The sequence below is a fragment of the Neomonachus schauinslandi genome, chromosome 15 (assembly GCF_002201575.2).
Source record: "Neomonachus schauinslandi chromosome 15, ASM220157v2, whole genome shotgun sequence".
Classification (NCBI taxonomy): domain Eukaryota; kingdom Metazoa; phylum Chordata; class Mammalia; order Carnivora; family Phocidae; genus Neomonachus; species Neomonachus schauinslandi.
In genome coordinates this window covers 11,535,347-11,558,402 of record NC_058417.1, presented here as the reverse complement: position 1 = coordinate 11,558,402, position 23,056 = coordinate 11,535,347, and the positions used below count along the sequence as shown (strand labels likewise).

At 55.9% G+C, this 23,056-nt stretch overlaps 1 protein-coding gene across 9 annotated transcripts in view; it reads right to left on the bottom strand.

The window, feature by feature from the left end:
- Window positions 1–4,442: 4,442 nt before the first annotated feature.
- TOM1L2 (target of myb1 like 2 membrane trafficking protein) overlaps window positions 4,443–23,056 on the bottom strand; it is a 120,213-nt gene continuing 101,599 nt past the window's right edge. For 3 of the 9 annotated variants that reach the window (XM_044921468.1, XM_044921470.1, XM_044921475.1), the window contains 8 exons: window positions 22,998–23,046; window positions 22,324–22,447; window positions 20,099–20,216; window positions 19,024–19,096; window positions 16,696–16,785; window positions 10,844–10,903; window positions 8,925–8,961; window positions 4,443–7,986 (listed from right to left, as the gene is read on the bottom strand). In XM_044921468.1, the coding sequence (XP_044777403.1) occupies window positions 7,838–7,986; window positions 8,925–8,961; window positions 10,844–10,903; window positions 16,696–16,785; window positions 19,024–19,096; window positions 20,099–20,216; window positions 22,324–22,447; window positions 22,998–23,046 (700 nt within the window). In that variant the 3' untranslated portion in view covers window positions 4,443–7,837. Of the gene's footprint in view, window positions 7,987–8,924; window positions 8,962–10,843; window positions 10,904–16,695; window positions 16,786–19,020; window positions 19,097–20,098; window positions 20,217–22,323; window positions 22,448–22,997; window positions 23,047–23,056 lie in introns of all 9 variants that reach the window. The other 6 variants (XM_021694640.2, XM_044921471.1, XM_044921472.1 and 3 more) reach the window with 2 other exon arrangements.

Here is a 23,056-nt window from a genome sequence, read left to right as displayed (position 1 = left end):
GGCACGCATCTCCCCCCTTACCTCCCCAGACGTCTTAGGGACTGACCGGCATCTGTGGGTTCCGAGACATTTGGGGCGGGTGTCCAGCCCGGAGGCGGGCAGGGCCTCTTTCAAGGCTACTCGTCTTGGCGGAGCTCAGGGGTGGGTAGAGGGGCAGGCACTGGAGTTGCCAGGGCTGCTGGCACCGGGCAGGAAGGCTGGACTTGGCCACCCATACGGAGACCCCTCCCCACTCCAGGAGCCCCCCTGCAACCCCGCCTGCCCCCGATTATCCTTCATTTCTGCGGTAGCTAAGCTAGGACCTGCCCAGGTTATGGCCAAGGGGGCCAAACAGCACAGAGCCAGCCTGGAGCCTCAGCTTCCCCCCTTCTGGACCTAATGGAACCGGATGGCTGTTGACATGGATCATTCTGGTCCTTAGATGACCCTGTATTCTCATTCCAGGTTGGCCTCTGCTGTGTGCTGGGCAAATTGTTTCTAGCCCTCTCTGAGCTTCTTTGGGTCAGCTTTGCCACTCATGGTGGTCACCTCTGGGTTCATCAATGAGTCAATTCAATAGACACTCCACCAAAGATCTGCTGGTCACCAGTTCTGCTCCTCTGTGAGGGGTGAAGCTGACAGCAATGAAGAATGAGGGGGCACATCTGTCCCCTGGGTGTTAACCAGCTATCTGGGGTGAGGCCAGGTGTAGACTGAGGGGGTGGGTTGAATTGGCGGCAGGGAGAATGGGGACCTCAGACATCCCCTGACCTCTACATGCCAAATCCAACTCTACATGTGTTCTGATTTTGAATTAATTGTCAAATACAGAAGATTCCATCCGAAGGCTGGATCTGGCTTTTCTTGGAAAATGGGAGTATTGAGCAACACGGGGCTCAGCAACTGGAGTGTCCCTTTAGCCAGGGCTGTGGGCATCCCCACTGTCCCCATCAGTCCCTGGGTATCACACCTGGACCACCCCACTCGTAAATGAGTATAAGAAAAAGGCCCCTGCAGGTGTTGGGCTTACCACCCGTGATCCCACTTTATAGATCGAGGGAGTATACACCAGAGAGGAGCAGTGACTTGTTCAGACACCTGCAGGGGAGCCTGCCACCCCTGGTAGGGTGCTCTTAGAGTGGACATGGGGGTGGGGAGGAGATGGCACCAGGCAGAGGAGTCCACTCGGTTTCCAGAAACATCCCACTGACCCCCTAGTGCTGAGAGCAGAGATTTTGCTTCCTGGGATGCCGAGGGCCTGGGCTTGGAGGCCCTGGCCAGACTCCTCTGAGGGCAAGACCTGGCAGAGGCTCCTTGGAAATAAACTGGAATTTCTGGGTGACTCATGCCTATTCAAGTCCTTTTGTTCTGCCCACCTCTGGTCCCTGGGGACCCTAAAGAGACCTTTTTCTTGGAAAGGAGGTGGGCTGGAAAAAGACTCTCCTCAGGTGCTTCAGTGTGGGACTAGCGAGCAGGGGGACTGTGAACCATGATAAGACCCACAGTGTTCCCACATTGCCCCCTCCAGATCTCTGGAGAAGGCAGCTATAGCTGGAAAGCAGCTCCTCTCAGGCTCCAATGAGGGGAGGCAACCAAAGGTTGATGAGGGAGCACTGAAAGAGGAATCCAGAAGCTTGTCTCTGTCCAAGTCTCCACCCCTCAGTGTGCACTCCCATCTCTGGGCCTCTCCACTCACACAGTGGTAGCCATCTAATGCCTTCTAAAAAAATTTTTTTTAAAGATTTTATTTTTAAGTAATCTCGATACCCAACACGGGGCTCAAACTTACAACCCTGAAATCAAGAGTCACAAACTCCGCGTATTGAGCCAGCCAGGTGCCCTGCCTCCTCAGATTTCATCTTCCCTCTGCGAACAGTCTGGTTTTTCAGAGTGGGTTCTGGAACTTTGTTGGAACTACTGCGAGAGCAATACCCTCTCTCTGCTAGTGGAAAGTCAGCCTGGAGCTGCAGGCGGCCCTCAGTCAACCACATGGAAGAGCCAACCCAGAGGAAGCAGATTCCTAACCAAATCCCTAAGCATCTGGATCCAGCTATGCCTGAAGCTGAACTATCAGAACTTTTGTTGCATAAGCCAAGAAATTCCTCTTTCTGATTAAATCAAACATCTTTTTACCACAACTTAAGCTCCAGTATAGCATCTCTAAACAAGGAATTTGGGCCACAAACTACCTTTATCTTGGACAAAGAGATCTTGACACTATATAACTTTACTTCAGCGTTTCCCAAATGTCTCTCTCCACAAAACCCCTCCTTTTTAGGAACAGCTGTTAAGGTACTGGGGAAATGCATCTTGGCAAGTGGCTGCCAGGGATCTTGCGGTCCCTCCGAGGAGGCTTGTCTGTTAGGTCAGAGTTGCCTCACCACCCTCTCCCTCCCCTGTAGCTGGCCTGCCCATTGCAACTTCATGCAGGCAGTTACTCTGGGCCTTGGCTGCTCCCTCAGAGCCCCCACCCCACCCCGTAAGCTCTGGAAGAGGGCTCCAGTGCTTCCTGGCTGCAGAGTGTCCTTGATTCTGGGAACTGAACCAGGCTATGAGCTCTCTGAGGGGAGGACTCAAGCAGCCCCTCCCCTCCAGCACCAACCCGGCACAGCAGGCTCTCAGAAACATGTGCTGAAAGTGGACGGGGTGTCCTGGCAAGTCCACAGAGCTTATCTCAGGGCCAAGCCACTCTCTACAGGGCAGGAACAGAGCTCAGGCCTCTTTTGGCACCCACGGTGCCTTGAACAGGGCCAGGGGCGGAGAACGGGCTCAGGATCCATGCCTTCTATTCACCAGGACCGGAGACTGGGGGGTCTCCCACACTTCAGAGGCCCACTCCCACACTCCCCTTGCTGTGGGAGCCTCCATCTCATTCAGATTGGCCAGAAACAGGCAGAGCCTTCACAGATGTCCCTAGAGCCCACTGAGGCAACAGGCTCAAGGGAGCTGGGTGCTGCTGCATCACCTGGGCTGGTGATGGTCCCAATGTGGCCCCCAATCAGGGTCCCACCCTGCCTCCTATGAGGAGGCAGGGCAGCCCCCTCCTGAGTTATCTCCCCACAGGGCTGGTGTTCCAGGTGGGATAGGATGGCCTCCCCTGCTGCCCACCCCTCCATGGCCATGGCCTAGGAGGCCCAAGGTCTGGGTTGGAGCATTGGCCCCATTGCCAAGCCCTGGGCAAACTTAGTGAAGTGGGTCTTCCCAGCCCTATCTCTTCACCTGCACACAACAGGTTAGGTAGACGTCCCTGCAATTTTTCCCAGCTCACCTGGGGGCTTGAGGAGCCCACCATGCTTGAGGTCCATCCTCGAACCCCGGAACCTGTAAGGATTAAAGGGCTCCCAGCCTCCTCTGAGCCACTGAAGACATGGGCACCATGTGGCCCCCACAATGCGCCCCTCAAGGGCCCCTGCGCCTCTGGGCCTGCTGAGGCCTGCATCCCAGAGGACCGTGGCCTGGCAGCAACCCCAGGGTGGCCAGCTCGCAGGACAGGTGGAGAGGACAGAAACCTTTTAAATTTTTTTAAGTTTATCTCCACACCCAATATGGGGCTCGAACTCATGGCCCCAAATCAAGTCGCATGTTCCACAGACTGAGCCAGCCAGGCGCCCCCAGAAACCTTTTTAAAAGGGAGAGTGGGTTGGAGGGTGTGGGGAGATGGGGGGCAGCGATTACTGATGAAATGCTCTAAAATTGATTGTGGTTGATTGTTGCACAACTCTCGTGAAAAACTAAAAACTACCCAGGGGCACCTGGGTGGCTCAGTCGGTGAAGCACTGGACTCTTGATCTCAGCTCAGGTCTTGATCTCAGGGTCGTTGAGTTCAAGGCTCACACTGGGCTCCGTGCTGGGTGTGGAGCCTCCTTAAGAAAAGCAAAAAATAAAAATAAAAGCTACTTAAATCGTGTACCTTAAATGGGTGCATTTTACGCTATGTGAATCCTATCTCGAGAAGGCAGTTTCTAAGACAGGGGGTGGGGGGAGGGGGTTCTTCAAACAGCATGTCTCAAATTCAGTGCCCAGCACAAGCCGTACGGATAATTCGGAGGATGCCCAGCCAAGTTCGGGCAGCCCGGCTGAGGGGGGCTGAGGCAGTGGGGCCGAGTGCCTGGGACCCTGGAGGAGACATGGGAAGCAGCACAGGCCCTGGGAGAGCTCTCAGGCAGAGGCTGTGGCAGGTTTCCAGCTGCTACAACGAACACCCCGCAACCAGGCTGTGTGTGCCCCAGTATAGCGGAACTGGGACCAGCATGGGGATTTTCCTCTAGCCCAGACTCCCCTGGCCCAGCTCCCGCAGCCTGGGCATGCTTGGGGGGCGGGGGAGAGTGGGGCAAGCTGCCCAAACTGCTCCCTCTAGAGGCCCCCCCCAGGTGGCCCCCCTCTAAGCAGGGGGCCAGAATGGGCAGGCCCTTTGGACCGTCGCAGCCGACTCCACAGAGATCACAGAGTAACAGTTTGTTCGTTTCTTTATTGTGGAGTATTTTACATGCAAGAACCCAAACTAGAGAGACAATATCTGGAAGGAGAGCCAGTGGGTGGATGGACGCGCTCAGCCTTGAGGGCACCAACCCGCCCTCCAGACCCGGCTCTGCCCCCAGAAACGCACAACAGCAACAGAACGTCAGACTCCGGGGACAGCTGGACAACAGACGCGACACAGTTCTCTCCGCGGTAGCCCCCAACGATCCTGAGGCCCTCGCAAATTAAGTGCAAACTTTAGGAAATAAATCTCCACCCCCCGTTCCCCACATGAGAGGGTTGACAGCTGTCCCCGGGGACTGCTGGCTGCAGGGGAAGCTCAGCGTGGACCCCCCTGCACAGGGAGGGCGGGAGGTGGGCACCGGGAGAGGCGGGCACCGCAAGGGGCGTCTTCTGGATGCGCACACGCCCTGAGCCACGGAGGCCAAGCTGAGAACGCAGGACTCCGCATGGAGCTCTTCCCCAGCAAGCCCACAGCCCCCCTCAAACCGTCCAGAAGGCTGGGCTGGACTGAGTTAGAAACGGGTGTACGTGGAGGCAGAGTGGGGGTGGGCGGCAGGAAGGAAGACGAGGAGCAGGTGTGTGGGAGGCCGAGCCGCCGTCTGCCCCACGATGCTGGAGGAGTCCAGGTACCTGCTGCCCCCGGGGCCATCCAGAGCCCTTGCCACCACTCGCCCAGGTGGGGAACTTGAGTGACAGTGCAGGCCCCACACCTCCCCAGGCCCCCTTGCTCTGGACCCCTGGGTGAGCAGGGGAAGGGCAGTGAGCCAAGGCAGACAGCATGGTCGATCACACTGATGGGGCTGACAAAGACAGGAGGACAGACAACACACCAACAGTCACCCTTCCCTCTGGCCCACGCCAGCAACAAGCCCTGTCAGCTCAGAAAGCCCTTGTCCCGTGCGTGCTGATAAGCAGGTGGGTCACCTCTCGGCCTGGTCCCAGTCGGCCTGCTCGGTGCCTCAGGCTCCCGGACAGGGACCGCTTTGGGGCAGGCCGGTCAGAAGCCCACCAGTGCCCTGGGTCACTGCTGCCCACTGGCCCCAAAGGCAGGCAGAAAGCAATGGTTAGTTTTCTCATCTTAGCACACAATGAACACAGAAAAGTTCAACACATCCCCAAGAAAATATTTTGACAAAATAAATATTTTAACCTATAATCAGGTATAATTAGTGCTTATAAGGAATCCCAGCAATAATTTAGTGTAATTAAGTACATACCGTATCTGTGATTTCTAACACTTGTGCAGAGGCTGGTGGCTTGCGAGGGTCTCTCTCTCCTGGGGTGTAGGCACTGGCCAGCTTGCCTGCCACAGCTCTGCTCCCCTCCCTAAGCACGTAGCCCCAGGGCTGTGCTCCCCAGATGGAAGGCAGCCAGCAGTCATGTGGCCCCTGAGGACAGGAAGGGCTGAGCAGCACCCCCTTAAGGCCACCTGGGCCCCTACTTGGCTTTTTGGGCAGGCCTCAAGCAAGTGTCCCCTCAGCGTCCAGATAGGGGCAGGTTGCCTCTGGGCCTGACATGTGTGGGTGACAGCAGGAGGGGCAGCTCCAGGCCGGGAAGGCAGGGGACACTTCCCTTTGTGGGCCAGTGCCTTCCTGTCAGCTCCCAGGGTCCACCACCACCTGCTGCCCGGGGCTGGCCTGATCTCTCCATGGCCAGCCTGGAGTTGGGGGGCAGCTCTGGACCATAGGTCCAGAGCAACTGTGCTGGGGTCTCCCCAGGCAGACGCAGGCCTCGGCTTCACTCATGCCAGGAGCCTCCTGTCCCCTCAGGACCCCGTTCTCGTGGGGACTTCCCTCTCTACAAGGCAGGGAGACTGCTCTTCCCTCAGAGGATGCTGGGCTCAGTGGTTGTGGGTTTACAGCTGCCGCAGGCCTAACCCCCGAGGCCCAGCTACAAAGGGGGGCCCCTGGCCCTCACAGAGACTAGTGCTCGGGATTGCGCCACAGGGCGAGCAGCTGGGTTGCTGGGTCCAGCTGGACCATCCCAGCCACCTTCTCTGCAGCTCGTGTCAAGCTGTCGGACTTCAGACGTCTGAACATCCAAGCGGGCCTCAGGGGGCTCTGCCTGGGAACCACGTCGAGGAGAGGTGTGTAGGCAGACTGAGGGGCAGGGGTGGGGCGGAGAGTGGAAGGCATGGCACTGACTGCCCGGGAGGGCAGGGCCGGAGTCAGGCTGGCTGAGCTCTGAGAAGAGCTTCCTGCATGTCCTCTGAGGACCTGGAGTGTGACCTCCGCAGCTGGTCCTGCCAGACAGGCCCCCAGCCAGACCCCAGGCCTCTCAGGAGGAAGCTGAGGTGCGCGACTGGGCATGGGGCTCTGGGCCGGGCGGCGCCTCGCTCTCCATCGGAGGCGTCCAGGGCCCGGTCCAAATGCTTCTCCCAGAGCCCGAGGCACCGGTGTCAGCCTGTGTCCATGAGCTCCCTGCTCCAACTGCCAGGTGGGAAGGGCTGACGGCACGATGGCTCACAAACCCACCGAGCCTTCACAAGCAAGCCAGAGCAACTCCTCCCCAGGCGGGGCCCTCCCCAGATGGGGACAACCGTGAGGGCAGCGTGCGGCGGGCATGGGGCAGTTTGGTTTCCGGTGGTGTATCTCAGTGGGAGCTAAGCCGTGTGCCTCTCGACCACCCTCCGTGGGGCGCGTGCCATCCTTGCAACTGCCCTTGGCTCTCCCTCAGCACACCAGGAGCCTGCAGGGACCCCTTGGTCCCGGGCTCAGCTGCTGAGCCGGCTTGGGCGGGCGCCTGGCCTAGCAGCTTAGTGATGGAGAGAGGGTCAAAAGGACGAGAGGCCTCACACACAGGCACCCACAGAGCCTTCTAAAGTGCCGAGCACGCCAAGTGCCACAGGGTGACACGCGTCAGGGAGCAGCATTCCAGGGAGGGAGACCAAGTCCACAGGTGCAGACAAGCCCTTTCCGGAACGGGGCACGGGAGGGTAGGCCGGTCCAAGGAGACCCGCCGAGGCAGGCAGGGGTGGGGCACATGGGGGAAGGGGCTGGAATCTGACCCCCTTCTCTGTGGGAGGGGGGGACCGGAGAAAAGACAGTCCAGGTGTCTCCTCAAGAAATGGTCCCATGGCCTGCTCTTCTGGGGAGGACATATAGGCAGAGGGAGCCTGTGGGCAGGAGGGGCGGGGGTGGGGGCGAGAGCCTCTGGTTGCAGCGGGGCTGTCCCACCACCCAGACAGAAGAAGGTGGCTAAAGTTGGTCCTGCCACGTGGGAGGCCTGGGAGCAAACACAGGGGCGCTTCCATGGAGACACAGCAGTACAGGACCGAGAGGGGACTGCAGATGGGGGGCGGGGGGGGCCAGTGCCTCGTTTGGACCAGGGGGACAGGAGGTGACCTGCTGTCTGGGGAGCCGAACCGTAGACCAGCTCACAGGGCAAAGAGGGCGTCCTCTGATCGCTCTGGCTTCTTCCGGCCGGAGGGGTTTGAGGCTGGGGCTGGGGTGTCCCCTGGGGGCGAGGGGAGGCTGGGAACCATTTCGGCAGCTTTGGCTCTTTCTTCCAGGAACTTATCGAATTCTGCAATACAAAACCCAGGCAAGGACCAGGATTGGTAGGGGGTTAGGCCCGCAGCAAGGCTCAAATGACCACATCCCACCTGCTCCCCTTGGAGCCTCCCTCGCTTGTGTCAACAGGGGTCGTGCCCTCCCCCGCCCCACCGTGCGAGTTCCCACCCTCAGCGCCCTGGCCTGAGCTGCCTGAAGACCCAGCCAGGATTCCCTCCTCTGCCGCCTCCCAGGCAAGTGGGAAGCCTGGTTGCCGGCAGGTGGTACTGGGGGAAGGGGGAGTGAGGATTCCTGCCCCACCTTCAAACTGGAGCTTTTCCATTCTCCCCAGCAGCACTGGGGACAGGACAGGGCAAGCCAGAGGGGCAAGTTCCTACTTAAACTTGACAGAGAACATCCCCCGACCAACTCTCATCCACCACGCAAGGTTCTGCCAGTGGAGGGGGACTGAGCAGATGGTCTGGCGGTGCAGAAGAGAATGGGGTGGGGGTGGGGGTGAGACAGGAGGAGCATGATGGGACCTGACCTATCATCCCCTGGCCCCACAGAAGAGAGGTCACAGGACGCCAGGCCTGAGAAGTGCCCTCTGTGCCCTGTGGACATGGCTCGTATCTTGTCTCTTGGCTGGATTGAGAATTTGCGGGGAGGGACAAACTGGTTAGGACTGTAGGTCTGGGGACCATGCTGACCTCAGGTGGCAGCCTGGACCTACTCATCACTAGCTCTGTGACCTTAAAGTCCTACGTTCTTTCCGCCACTTCCCTGGTCAGCACAGGGCCTGGCTGGGGCAGAGCAGAGAAGCCCAGGCCAAGCAAGGACGGGCACCAGGAGATGCTCTGGCAGTAGAGGCCCCGAGGCGGAGGGGGTACCAGTCCCTGTGCACCCCAAGACCCCCAGGCAGGAGAAGCCAACGGAGGGTGGGGAGCTGGAAAGGTGCTGGCCAGGTCGTACCTTCACTCGTGACGCCTTCCTCCAGGTCATCGCCCTTCTGCGGGAGGAGCAAAGAGCAGCATTAGGGCCCCACCCTGGCCACACTGAGCAAACCCTCTCACCTCCCCTTCCTGGGGTCCTGCAGTAGTCAAGTACTGCTTGTGGAGACCCGGAATCCTTGTTTTTCAAAAAGCGAAAACGAACAAAACCAAACCCCCAAACCGAGTAGTTCTCGGCTTTGATCCTCCAGAAGGGCCAGAAAGAAAAATCAAAAAAAAAAAAAAAGGCCCAGGCTGGTTCTCTGGGTTGGGCTCCGGGCAGGACCACAGCAGGCGCTGCCCAGCCATGGAAATTCTTCCAGAGCAGAGGCCTCAGGAAAGCTGAGCCCAAAGCGTGCCCAGGGCCCCCTCAGGTGCCCATGTGCTCAGCAGACGCATGGTTCTGGGAACACACTGTCCATGCTAACAGCTGGGAACTGCATGAGGCCTGGAAGGGACAGAGCCATGAAGCCCCGGGCACGCCCGGGGCTGACACCAGGCAGTCTTTGGCCGCTGAGTGCCATCCCACCAGAAGGTATGTCCCGCGGCCTCCTGTGGCCCAGATTTGGTCACCTGCTGCCGGTTTCTGAGAAGCCATGGACGCTCTAAGAGCTCTTAACAATGCAGTTTGTTTGGAGAACGCAGTGGTCGCTGGGAACAGGGAAGGGAGCTGGACAGGGAAGTGGACAAGGCCTTGGGTTCAGCCAGGAGAGCTGGCTTCCTTCCTGGCTCTGCTATGACCTGCTGTTCAGCCTTGCTGGAAGGGTCCCTCCCTGTTTCTGAACCCTCGGGCCCCCCTTGTGAGCTGAGCGCCGTGGTCCTTCCTGCTTTGCTTCTTTCTGCGAGAGGAGCTATTTCTTTTCCAGGCATACCCTTGGGAAAGAGGTCAGGGGGCATTTTCTTCCTCCCCTGGCATGGCACCCGGGTGTCTGCCTTGCTGAGCAATGAGTGTCTTCAGAAAGCCTGGCCTTGTGGGGAGGTGGCCCCTTAGGGGGCTGTACCTTAGTGTAAGAGGGGGCCAAGCCTGCAGCCCCCTGCCAGCCAGGCCAACCCTGTGGTTAAAGATGCTCTGTTCTGGGGACAGGGTCCCCTGAAGAGGGGGCAGCGAGGAGCAAGAGATGAGGTGTCTCCAGGACTAAGGGAGACTCTGCCCAGCCCATGCCCTTGGGCAGGCCGCTTCCCCTCCCGGAGTGCATTTCTTCATCAGCCCCCTAGCCAACAAGCCCCGTTCTGCCTCCCACACAGCCTCTGCCAATAGACGTGCTTCATAAGCAGCAGAGGGAGGGACCAGCCACGGCAGCCCTCCTTTCTTGGGACCTGCTGCCACTTGCAGATGCATTGATGTCCTCACCTTCCTGTCCTAGCTCTGCGGATAAAGACAATAGCCTCTAGGGCAAGGGTTCTTTCAAATCCAAGCTACCAGAAGATGCTGGGGAAGTGGGAATGGCAGTAAATTGAAAAACAAAACACCCAACTCAGGTCCGCATAATTTCACAGTGGAAAGGAAAAAAAAATTAAAAATAAACCCCACTAGGATCCAAAAAACCCAAAGCAAAAAGAACCAAAAAACCAAAAAGCAAACAAACAAACAAAAAAACCCCAAAAACCCAAGCACACACACAGCTGCTACAGTAAAGTAAGTGGGGGACAAGTGTGTGTTCCGGAGCCAGCCAGAGCCCTGCCTGCCGCGGCCCCAGGGCAGCCGGGGTTCAGGGGTCGTGCCCGGAGCGGGTGCCCCGGGGCAGCCACAGCCCGGGATGGGCAGAAGGGCAAGCGAGCAGAGCCGGCTCGCCACCCTCCTCCGCCATCCCGTGGCGGGGGCAGCCGGTGGCCCCGGGCCTGTCGTCAGAAGCGCTCTGCCTCGCCACAGCCCGCACGCGAAAAAGAAAAGTCGAGTCTCACCAGGTCCGTCCTGAGCCACACTTCAATGTCGTCCATGACAGAGGGCTGTGCAACGGGGATCTATGGAGGCGGCAAGCAGCGGGTCAGGCAGCCCCACAGCCAGGCGAGGGGAGACAGAACACCGAACAAAGGAAATCGTCAAAAGCAACCCCCAAACGAAACCAAAACGTACACAGAGCAAAAAAACGCGTTGGCACAGCAGGTGCGGGCAACACAAGGCAGCCACATATGAAATGGCAGGTGAGGGAAGCGATGAGGTTGCCAGTTCTAAGAAGCAGGGCTGACCGGCAGGTGCCGGGGGTGGGGGGGGGGTTGGGGATGGGGATGGGAGGGCAGTGGTACGCGTTCTTGAAATGGTAACTTTTTGACTACTCTCAGCCCAGGGCTGCAAAGCCCCTTCTCATCTCAGGAATGCGCTGGTCCTGCAGGCTGGTTTTGAACTTGAACTTGAGCTCATCGGGTTAGAACCCTTGGAAGAGTCCTGCCTACCCGCTGTCGGGCCTCGCCTCTGGGGGTGACCAGAGGAGATACCAGGGGCCCCTCCTCCAATGCCACTGGGGAGGCCAGGTGGCAGTCCGCCTGGAGCGGGGGTGCAGGTGGTCAGGCGGGCACTGAAAGTGTTTCGGACTATGTCCCGGTGCATCTCTGAGTGGGAGGAGAGGAGCACCGGGGCCTGGGTAGGGCCTGGCTGACAGCAGGCAGGCTCATCTCACCGCCAACAGAAACGGGCATAAGCTAGAGCTTTGATGACCAAAGCGACGGTGGGGCTTTAGTCGGCTTTGTGTCTCTTCAGGAAAGAATCACGAAGCGGCCCCAGAATGCAGTGGCTCCTTTAGTCTCACCCCGTCTTCCCAGCTCTCAATGACTGGCTGGGCTTCGGGGGCCAAAGGAAAAGAGTTCAGGGAAAGAACGGAGAACTGGGGAGCAGTGGCCAGGGGGGTGAGTGGGTCCCGAGCCAACAAAGACAAACCTCATGGGCTCCTGAGCCGTGTTCGTGCCTGGCCCACCCGTGTCCAGGCCCGGGGTGGGAGGTTGTGGGGGAGTGATTCTGAAACCTGCATTTGGCTAGAACGCAAGAGTGGCTCACAAGTTCACTATTTCCAGAAAGTTCGCCAGCACTGTGTCTATAGCTGGTTTCCCCCCAGTGTCACAATCTAGAGTAAGAATACAGTTAAAATAAGCAATCAGGGGGTGGCTCAGTCGTTAAGCGTCTGCCTTTGGCTCAGGTCATGATCCCAGGGTCCTGGGATCGAGCCCTGCATCGGGCTCCCTGCTCAGCGGGAAGCCTGCTCCTCCCTCTCCCACTCCCCCTGCTTGTATTCCCTCTCTCGCTGTGTCTCTCTCTGTCAAATAAATAAATAAAATCTTTTAAAAAAATAAAAAATAAAATAAAATAAGCCATCAGAGGACTGCCTTAGTGTTTGCAAAATCTAAAAAATAACATGACCTTAACAAAGGAAAAGAACAAAGATTTCCCATCGCCAGCCCTGCCCTGATGGGGACGAGCCGCTCCTGGAGGTGGAAACCTGCTGCTGATGGGGTTTGGGGTGTGAGGAACAGCGAGGACTCCTAAGCCTGCCGGAGCGCACTGTGCAGGGGGGTCTGCGATCCTGCAGGGGCTCTGCGTGCACACACAGCTGGTGAGGCTGGCTGTCCCCTTGCTCCAGGCACCTGGAGTAGCTTCACGTGTACCGGGCCTAACGAGAGACCCAGTGTGGGCAGCCCACAGGCACCTTCGTAAAGCTGCAGGCCCAACCACTCAGGTCAGATTAGGAAGATTCTATGTTGTCGTTTTATTTCTTTGACTTCCTGGGAACTTAACGTGGCAATGGAAAAAATGTCAAGTTCAAATCACCCTGAAAGGGCTCCTAGGGACAAGGAACATGTGATTCTCCCTCTGGAGGGCACAGATGCCTGGAGTGGACGTGCTAACGGCACCCAAGGCAGAACCCACCTCCCCCATCAAAAAGAAAGCAGTAGGGCATGCAGGGCGTGACCTGCTAATTTCATGCTCGCTGGCAGGACTTCTGTCTTGACATGTTCCTGGGACAGGAGATGCCAATTTTCATTATCTTGATGCTTCTCTAAGTCAGAATGCCTGGTGTCTGGGACGATGCGGTGCCACACCAAGTTAGCGTGGAAGTTGGAAAGTTAGCGGCATCTCCAAATAGAAAAAAACACCCAACCAGGGTGGTTGGGAGCGTGCGCTGGGCTTTTTTATACCTACTCAGCATTGACCTATCAAGGAAAAACGGAGGTTCGAGGGACAGAGCTTTCCAATGTGTGGCAGGAGCTTGAAAAAAAGCCATGAAGGGGTCACGGGCCTTCAACCTTCAGATTTGGCTTATAATATTTTTGTTCTTGTTCCAAAGTCATCCCCTCAAGGCTGGGTATCATGCTCCAGTCTTCTTCTTTGAGGATTGATCTCGAAAGCCAGCACACTCAGAAAATAAACATTGACATTTGAGAAATTCCTCACCCCCTCAAAAAAAAAAAAAATTTCCCAAAAGCTGGATCATGGGAACACTTTTCTTCCTTCTTTTAGACATCTCCAAATAAATAGCGTGCTTATGGAAGAGCATCCTCCAGGCGAAGATCCGGGAGCTAGGGCACTGGGCGATGGGTCCCTCTGGCTGGGCTTGTCACTTCACTTTTCGAACAAATCACTTTTCTCTGGACTTGCTTCTTCACTCAAGAGCCCTGGAGCCTCTCCCATCCTAAGAAGCCTCAGGGCTTCGGGTGAAGAGGCAGAGCAGGGATGGGGACGAGACTTGGGCAAGTCTTGGCCTCAGTTTCCTTATCTGTGAAATAGGGTGATGGCTAGGTCATATTTACTTTTCACCACTCAGGACTCCGAACCCCTTAACTTCCAGGTCAGGGGTTCTGTCTTCTAATTCCGAAACCCAGGGATATCGGACACGGCTGGCCTTGACTCCTTCCCGTACGAAAGGCACTTGGCCTCAGGGCGGGAATCTCCCTGCAGCTACAGGGAGAGCTAACAGTAAAGCTTATATGACACAGGGCAAGGGTTGACTTGCTTGTGGTTGGACACAATACCTTAGCTATATAAACCTCCCGCCCTGATAAGTCAATGCCTTGAGTATTCCGCCAGGGTAAAGTTCCTTCTAATAACGCGGGTGCTACCAGACACAGACTAAATATGCACGCTGCTCCCCAAACAGGAACTGCGGAGACGGGGAGGGAGAAAGAGGGAACGCCCCCAGCCATGCTGATGGAAGGGAAGGGAGAGGCCTTGGCCAGGGAAGAGGGCAATGGACTCTGTCACTGCCCCGTGGCTTTGGGCACGTCACTAGGCCCCTGGGAGGCCTCAGTGTTCTCATCCATCAAATGAGGATGGGCCCAGCTGATCCCTAAGAGACTGTGGCTTCTACCACGGCATGGTTTTAGCAGCTTCTTGGGCAATGATCCAAAGCGGAAGACTGGTCCAAGGGTCTGAAGAGGAGGGTGTTGGGGGAGGGGACAGAAAGAAAAAGATGTGAAGACAGAAAAACAGAGGAAGCTGGCACGGGACCACCCTCCCCATACAGACCAGCACCCACGGGGTTGACTCGGCTAAGGCAATGGGGGAGACGCGCCCGGCCCATCTTCAGAATCCAAAGAGAAGCTGGCGTGTTGAGTACCAGAAGTGGCAGATTTGGACGTGAACGCTGGGGGAGCTGTCCGCTGTCCCTTGATGGGCTCCCCCCTCCAGCCACAGCCAGTGATCTTTGTGTCTTTGGGCTTGCTATGTCTGGGGGGGGGGTCCTCCAGGCCTGAGTAGGGCACCCTACTGCTCCCAGGCCCAAACTGGGCTTTGGCAGCAGCGCACTCCTACTGACCTACTGCTGCTCTTGTTGGGGCTTACATTCGGTCCTCTGGCTGCACCCTGCATATGGAGAGGCTAGGAGGTGGGCGGGACGTAGTGCACCGGCAGTCTCCGGGCAGGCTGGCTCACGATGCCTCTCAGGGTTCTCTTCGATGGGTAACGAATCTGGGATTGTTAATCTAGACACCCAGAGTCCCAGGAGACCGAGCCCCAACTCCACAAGGAAACCCACGAGTCTGATTTTATGATGCAACAAGAACCATTTCTGAAAAGCTCAGGTGTGTTCTTTCTAGAGAACTGTGAAATCCTCCCTACAACGCATCCCACTGCCACCCAAACAGGAGGAAGAGTCTAGAAGCCCTTCAGTCTCACTCAGTAGTACAAAAAGTTTCCAAGTAAAGAATTTGTACTTAGGGGTTTTAGAAAGACTCAGGGTTTCTACACTATGGGAAATAAGGCAAAGCAATTAATATACGTTGTTTAAAAGAAAAAAAAAAACACCGCAGTCAGGCAGGTGAGATACCGGGTTAGCTGTTAGTTGGGCTTGTTTCTGGGAAGTTGGGAGACTGGAGCTCTAGTGGGGGACAGAGCGGAGGAGGGGGGCTCTGTGTGGGCAGAGGCAGGTGCCACCATGAGCTGCCAAGGCCACACTCAGGGTAGTTGGTACGGACAGTATCCTTTTTTGCAGGATTAGTAGGCACAAGGACGCATGGCTGGATCCTCCCAATTTGGAACTGGCGTGGACGTGGTCTCCAGGAGTCCTGCTCTATAGGCCACCCACACATGGGGGACCCAAACCCCAACCTGTCCCTGAAGAAGTAAATGAGGGGCCCAGGCAGCCTATGTCTCTAAGAATGACCGTGGGGTCTAGTATAGACACAGAGCTGTGCAAAGGTCCCTGGCTCCAAGCCGGGGTGGCAGGCAGATCTCCCCACCCCCTCGGTTCTGATGGCTCCGTGTGGCCTGTGGCCTTGCATGCTGGCCACACCTTGCTCAGGCAGGTGACCCCCATTGTGCTGCCTACCATCTTGGACATGCTGGCCACAGCCTAGCAGTTTCCAGGGCTCAGTTATGTGTCCTCCCCGGTGTGTGTGCCTAGTGTCTGCCCGGCTCCACCCAGAGGCTGACGCTTCACTGTTTTTTATCATATCTCCTTCTGTGCATCCTCTCCTGCTCCAGTCCTACCACACATGCACCCACAGACCTTTGGTCTCTATGTTAGAGGTGCTCGGTGAGGGCTGTGGCTTCATTAGGAATGAAATCATCACTCCAAGGCAAGCAGCCTGGAACGAGATCACCCTCTCTCTCTGTACCACACTCAGGGCCACCTGACCAGATGAGGCAGGAGAGGCCTGCTCAAGCTCTACTTCATGAAAACTGTGTTTATGATATTAAAACGCCCCTGGCTTAAAAACTAATGATGTACTATATGTTGGCTATTGAATTTAAATTAAAAAAAAAAAAGAAATAAACCTCCCCTGGCTTTGTCTCCTTTTCACTCTGTTCCTATTGTGTTTGTGTGTTTCTTGAAGATGTCTCAAATTCTTCTAGGGGACATAGTGGACACAAATAACTCCATCATAAAAACCCATCAGCCTAGGACTGCCAAATTCATAGGCTGGAGGGGGCTTCTCCAACCCATCAGAGGATGCTTTTGAGTCTGTTCTCTTAGAAATGTCCCTTCTGAAGCAAAAGCCACAGGAACTTGTGCTCTATCCTGGAAAAGTGAATACTGCCGGGAGCTCCAGAGACAGTAAAAGGAGGGAAGGAGCCCTGCCCTCACTCCCACCAATGTCCCAGACCCTTAAGACCCAGGGGCACGGACCTCAGCAGAAAACCAGAGAAGGTATTTCTGGGGCTGGAAGTCTGTGGCTTCAGGAGATTGCACAAATGCAAGAGGGGAAAATTTGGCACCCAGTCAGAAAGAGAGAATGGCCTTGTACTGTCTGACTCACAAGGGCTCAGCAGGTGACACAGGTAAGCGCTGGGGTGGACAGGGAGCTCGGCTCAGCTGGTGACTTCTCACCATTCCTTGGGTTATGAGCCAGCTGTCTATGGGCTCCAGGTCAGAGTCCCCACCTTTACCTCTCTTCTGGGCCGAGGACAGAAAAGTCCCAGAAAGAAAAGTCACAGCAAGACCCAGATAAAGAAAGCAACAGTATATATCATGGAAACGGAAAAGCCACCGTTCAGAGTTGATCTGTTGTCATGGAAGGAGATGTGACCTGTTACCCCCCACCCCCTCCAGCACGTTCCCCCTTACCTGCCTGAAAAAACAGAAGAGAAGTTTAGTAACCGAGAATCCCGACAGGGTACCATATACTCCTGCCAATTATCCCTGTACACTTGGAAAATCTCCGGGAAGTCACGGAAGGTTGCCCATGGCCGCTTCTCCTCATTAGGGCTCTCGGGGTTGGCAAAGGTCAATTTTTTCAAAGAACCAGCTCTTACGAAGTCATTACTACTTTTTTTCTAACTTATTTCTGCTTTTTTCCTCCTTTTCAGTTACCTGTGTGTTCTTTTCCCAAACTCTTAACTCAAACGCTGTATTTGGGTATATTGCCCTTTTTTAAATAACAGCATGTAAAGGTAAGACTTTGGATTTGGTTGCACCGTGGAGGTGTGGCTATACAATTTTCTCCCCTCGCCTGTGTTCTTCATTTCTCCTTTGGACCGACTTTCATTTGCAGGTCAGCACAGTTTAGGATACGGAACAACAGAAGCTGAAATCCTGGCCTGAGGATGCATGTGGGTCAGTGTGTGTGCACGCATATACCAAGGTGCAGACAGAGACAGACACACACGCGTGCGCCGCACAAACCCTGCTTCCTCCCACCGACCAGTACACATGAAAGCAATCTGCCTACAACCACCTGCAATCAGGTGGAAAACATGCTGGCATCATCAAGATCTTTGAAAACAGGGAGATGCTCCAAGCCACACACCCCAAAGGGCGAAGGGCGGGAAGCTGGCCACCTCTCCTGCGCTCCGATCCAGGCCTAGACACTGCTAAGGGCGGAGGTGCGGTAGGACACACCCTGGCGTGGATGGAGGCCGGCCCGGGAGGCACAGGGGGAAGCAGACCAGGTGGGCCAGGCAAGGTCAGGGTGGGCCAGGAGGAGCGGATGTGCTGGGGGGCCCTCAGCCCGGCCTCCTGACGCCCTCTCTGAGTTGGGTAGGAGACATTCCGAGTAATGGGAGAAACAGAGCCATGAGCACCGCATAGATTTTGGGAGTCCGGTCCGGGGAGGGGTGGAAAGGCAGGGTGCTGAGACCCAAGGCACTCGGGCTGGCTCTTCTGTGCCCCCTAGTGGCCAGTGCAGAGGGCCGCACAGGCCTCCTACCAAGTTGGCTGAGCCACGACAGAGTAAGCGCCTTCCCCTAGGCGAACCTTCTCAAGGAAACTGCTGCTGGCCTGGGCCCATTTGGACACAGGCAGCAGGAGGCCCGAACTCGTGTTCTGGAAGCAAACCTCCCTGTCCAGGCGGCAGATGAGCACTGCTCCTTTCTAACCCAGCTGGGGGACCCTAAAAGGAGGTCCCACTGTTCCAGGGCCATTATCCCACAGCCCTCCCCCTCACTGTCCCTGCAAACAGACACTCATTCACACACTGCCACACACATTCCTGAGGTGAAAAGGGGGACGATCCCATGAGAAGCATTAAGACACAAATCCTTTCCCCGGCAGTGACCTGAAACCTCACAGAATCCACAGCTGCAACCTGGGGCTCTAACAAGCACCCTCCACTTGACAGCACCTCTGCCTTTAGCTCTGCCCCTTCCAGAACACCCCCCTGGCCTCCACCTGCTGCTCCTCCTGCCCCTCCAGCCCCAGACCCCCTGACAAATCCTGGCCCTCCGCTGCCTGCTAGTGGGTTGGTACTGCCTGGCGAGGCCGACTGCAGATGATCAGCCCAGTTGTGGCTCAGATGAGCTTTTCCCTTCCTGGTGCGGATCAGTGTTTTGTCAGAGTCCTGCCCACCCCAGGGCAGTGGACCATCTGAAGAGAGCCCCAATCTGGCTGTAGGAGACCTGTGCCCTGAGAGCTCGGGGCCACCAAGGTTGGAAGAGAAGGGGCTCTGGGGCCGGACCTCCCAGAAGGGATCCCCGCTTGCTCTCTGCTCACTCGGTGCCCAGAGCATGCCGCCACCTCTCGGGGCCTGTCGGCTCTTGGGTTCATGGCAGGCTGACTGGGCATCACCCGCTGAGGACTCAATGAGGCGATCGAGTGCTCTCATGCCGGTCTCCCCCAGCGGGCCCTGCCCTCCACGCACCCTGGAGTCTGCTTGGCCACCCGGCCCGACTTCCCCTCCAGAGGACCCCAGGCAGAAAAACAGGCTGAAAGACCTACCACTTCAGAGCTCTGTTTCCGGCTGTCTGGTGCAGAAGCCAGTCCTCCGACAGCCTGGGGGTCCTCGCAGGCTACCCTAGAGACAAGCAGCACAGTCTGTCAGTTCCTGGCAGTGGTCCCAGGGGACGGGGTGGTGACCTCTAATCACTTTCTAGTCCTCTCACCTCCCTCACACATACTTGGAGAAACGCTCCCTGCAGCCCTGGCATCAAAGGGCTCATGCATTGTCTGACTGCAGCTAAAGCCAGGAGGCCAGAGTTCCAGCACTGGCTCAGCCCCTCCTTTCCTCTGGGGTCTGGGACACTGTGCCCCTCAATGTCCCTCTCAAGTAACAATACCAGGGCATCTCCAAAGTCCACTGACAGGAGGTCAAAAGCGCCCTGAAACTCCAGGCAACATTAATTCTTATTTTAAAAGCAGCAGCCGCAGTGGCCTTTGACAAGGAAGGTGGTGACAGCTGGTGAAGCGTGAACGGGACCTTGCGTCGGGTTTCTGGTCAACCTGTTGATACCTGAGCATGGGAACCCAGAAAGCCAAATGCCTCAAGATGCCGGGCCCCAGGGAAGGGCAGGAAAGAGTTCTTCGCCTGCCTTAAGGTTGAACAAGAAGCTCAAAGCCTGTTCCTGTGCCTCCCTGAGATGCAAGGGGTGGTCTATTTTGGGACCCATGTTCCCAATTTCACATGGCTTCTCCTGGCAGGAGCTGCCTTCAGGGAAGCCTCCGCCCACACCCTTGCACAAGAAAACCATGCTGATAAGAGCTACTTCATGCCCTGCCTGGCTGCCCCCCAGCTCCCAGCTCTTCTTCAGCAGCAGCACGGGAAGCACTCTCTTATGACTCACAGGAGAAATCCAACCACAATCAACCCCAAGGCGGGGAGGTGGGGGTTGGCGGGGGTGGGGAGGTTGGTGTTCATTCAAAATCTCTGTCTACTGCCAAGTCCTCACAGACATATTTCAACGTTCTTGGCAGCCCTGGACTTGGCAAACAAAAGGCGTCTTTGTGTTGGCCTGTGACCAGGCCGGGATCAATCCTCCCCCAATGTCTTCCGAGAGCCACTGAAATGGTCCCCACATACGTCTTGCGTTGTTCAGCCAAGGAGTTCCCTCTCGTCTGGGCAAACATGTCAAAGCCATCACGCGGATTACACTGCTGGAGTGAACTGAGGGTACCACTGACGCTCTCTGTTCCCAAGTCTGTGGCAACAAAACAAATGAGGGGAGGATGAGAGTAAAATGTGGCCCGTGGACTTCAGGAAAGGTCCCAAAGTTCAGAAGCCCGTGGGCAGGTTAGGGTTCTATGGGGGGAGGTTGGGCAGCTCTCCTCGGCACCCCCAGCCCACCACATACAGGAGGAGTCACACCGGGGCCCAGATGGGGGACAGAACAGCCACAGGACCCCCCCCCCCCGAAGCTGCTCAAGGTGGGGAAGAGTCAGTATGAACGAGAGGGAGATTGCTGGCAGCGAGGAGGGGCCTGGGGCCAGTGCCTCTGCAGATTTCCCACAACGCTCTGATCAGTACACTCCTCACTGACTCAGTCACACGTCTAAGCGCCTGGGTCATGTATTTCCTTGACAAACATTTCGCAGGCACCCACCACGTTCAAAGCTAGATCATGAGCGGACCAAACTGAATCTGATGCGGTCCTTGGCCTTAAGGAGCACATGAAGTAGGTGGGAGACAGACACCACCAGTACCTAGCTTGAGATAACTGGAAGAGATTCAAAACTGACCCAAGAATAGGGCTTAAAGGCCCAGGGGGACTCTGCTTCGAGGAGAAGAGGGAGAGGCAGGTACCAAAGCACAGAGCCTGGGAAGTCCAGGGAGTGTGAAGTGAAAAACACTTGTGGAGACGCTGATGAACAAAAAGGCTGGAAAGGCATGTGGGAGGTGGCTGGGGTGTGAAAAGCCTCAAAGGCCAGGTAAAGGAGCCCAGGAGAAGGACACTAGACCTTTTTTTTTTTTTTAAGATTTTTAAAATTTATTTGAGAGAGAGCAAGAACACGAGCAGAGGGGAGGGGCAGAGGGAGAGGGAGAAGGAGGCTTTCGGCAGAGCCGGGAGCCCGACACAGGGCTTGGTCCCAGGACCCTGGGATCATGACCTGAGCCGAAGACAGATGCTAACTGACTGAGCCACCTGGGCACCCCTCACTTTTTTTTTTTTTTTAAGATTGATTTATTTATTCAGAGAGAGGACGTGCAGAGGTGGGGGGAGGGGCAGAGGAAGAAGAAGAGAGAGAATCTTAATTAAGCAGCCTCCACGCCCAGCGCAGAGCCAGACACGGGGCTCAATCTCATGACTCTGAGACCATGACATGAGCCGAAATCAAAAGCCGGATGCTTACCCGACTGCATCACCCAGGCGCCCCAACACTAGACCTTTATTTAAGAAGGCAGGCAGCAGAATTCAATTTGACTTTTGGATATTAAATCTGGTGGCCATATGCTGGATGGATTGAAGGCAGAGAAATCTGTTCCAAAAGAGAAACAGTGGCCACAGATTCATGAGATGCTGGGAAGCCAGAATCACAGCAATGGACAGGCCACTAAATAAAAGCCCAATTTCAACTGTAATGGAATGAAGGTATAGAGATAAATATTAAGGAAAAAAAAAAAGGAAAACAGAAAACCAAGGTAGAAAGAATTTTGTGAGAGCCGTGCATTATTATTTCAATACTATAATTTTATCTGTTACAAATCGGTGTACCATCTAGAATCATATACACACTTGCAAACAGAAAAGTGGGAAAGTGGTGAGTTTCTTTTGTTTTAGACTTCAGACAGTGCAGCACTTTAGGCTGATGTTAGTTCAAGGAGAGCAAATCCACCTGTGCCATCACCTCCTGATTCCAAGACCGTGGCAGACATTACCAATCAACCACAGACTCATCTCCCAAGCAGCATCTTTCTTAGACCTGTGTCCCAAGCAGCCAATGAGCTGAAACCTATTTGCCATCCTTGGCCTAGTTTATATTGAGAAGACAATCACTTCGACCACAGAGACTATTGCAGATAAAACACAGCAGCTATCTTTGTTTAAAAGCAAACAACTTCCAGTTCCTTGGAACTCCCCCCACCCCTTCTTTCCAACACAGGTTTAAACTTTTAAGTTTAGGGACAGAAGTCATCAACTAAAGGTGGCACAATTGGCCAGGTCTCAGGAATACACTTTTCCATGGATCCCTCTAAAGGCCCTCTTTGGGCCTTCCAACCAAGAGAGAGAAAGGGGCCCTCAGCCCAGACTCACAACCAGGAAGTGGCCTGAAAAGAAGGCCCTTGACACAAACCTGTGAGACACTTACCTAAGCCTGCAAGCTGAGAGGAGAGAGAAGATGGGGGTGCCGTGTTCCCCACCACTGGGCTCACCACAGCTGGAGACCCCGGGCCCAGGTCTATTAAGTTGTCCTCGGTCACTTCGTTCAGTACCTGCCAGCAGAGAAGACAGCAGTGAGCCCCAGAGCGCCCGCCTTGGGCTCCTAGGTAAGAGCCAGCTGGCCTGGTGCAGGGAACCCAAGAAAAAGCATCAACGCTGCACCAATCCAGGAACAAGGCAGTTTTCCTCCCTGGGACTTTGGTGGTCCAAGGTGGCCCCCGCCCATTGGCTCCTCCCCCTGCCCCCAAAGGAGGCAGGGCTGAAGCAGTCACCAGGACAGTCGCTGTCCCTGGAGCTTTAACTTGGGGCTTGCTTGCCATGCTCCCACCGGGAATGTGTCTGCTAGTTCTTCTGCAGTATCCCATCAGCCAGAGCTTACTCCTTCATTACCCCCAATTTTTTTTTTGAAGAAAACTCTACCCTCAACATGGGGCTTGAACTCACGACCCCGAGACCAAGAGTCGCACGCTCTACAGACTGTGCCAGCCAGATGCCCCTCATTACCCATATATTTAGGCCCCAATTAGAAAAACCAGAGGTGAGACCTAACAGAGGTAGGTCTCCCAGCATCCGGAGAGGAGAGAATTCTGAAGGAATACTTACTCCATTACTGGCATTTTGCACTGATCGGCCTGACCTGTATCGTTCGAACCTAATAGGGG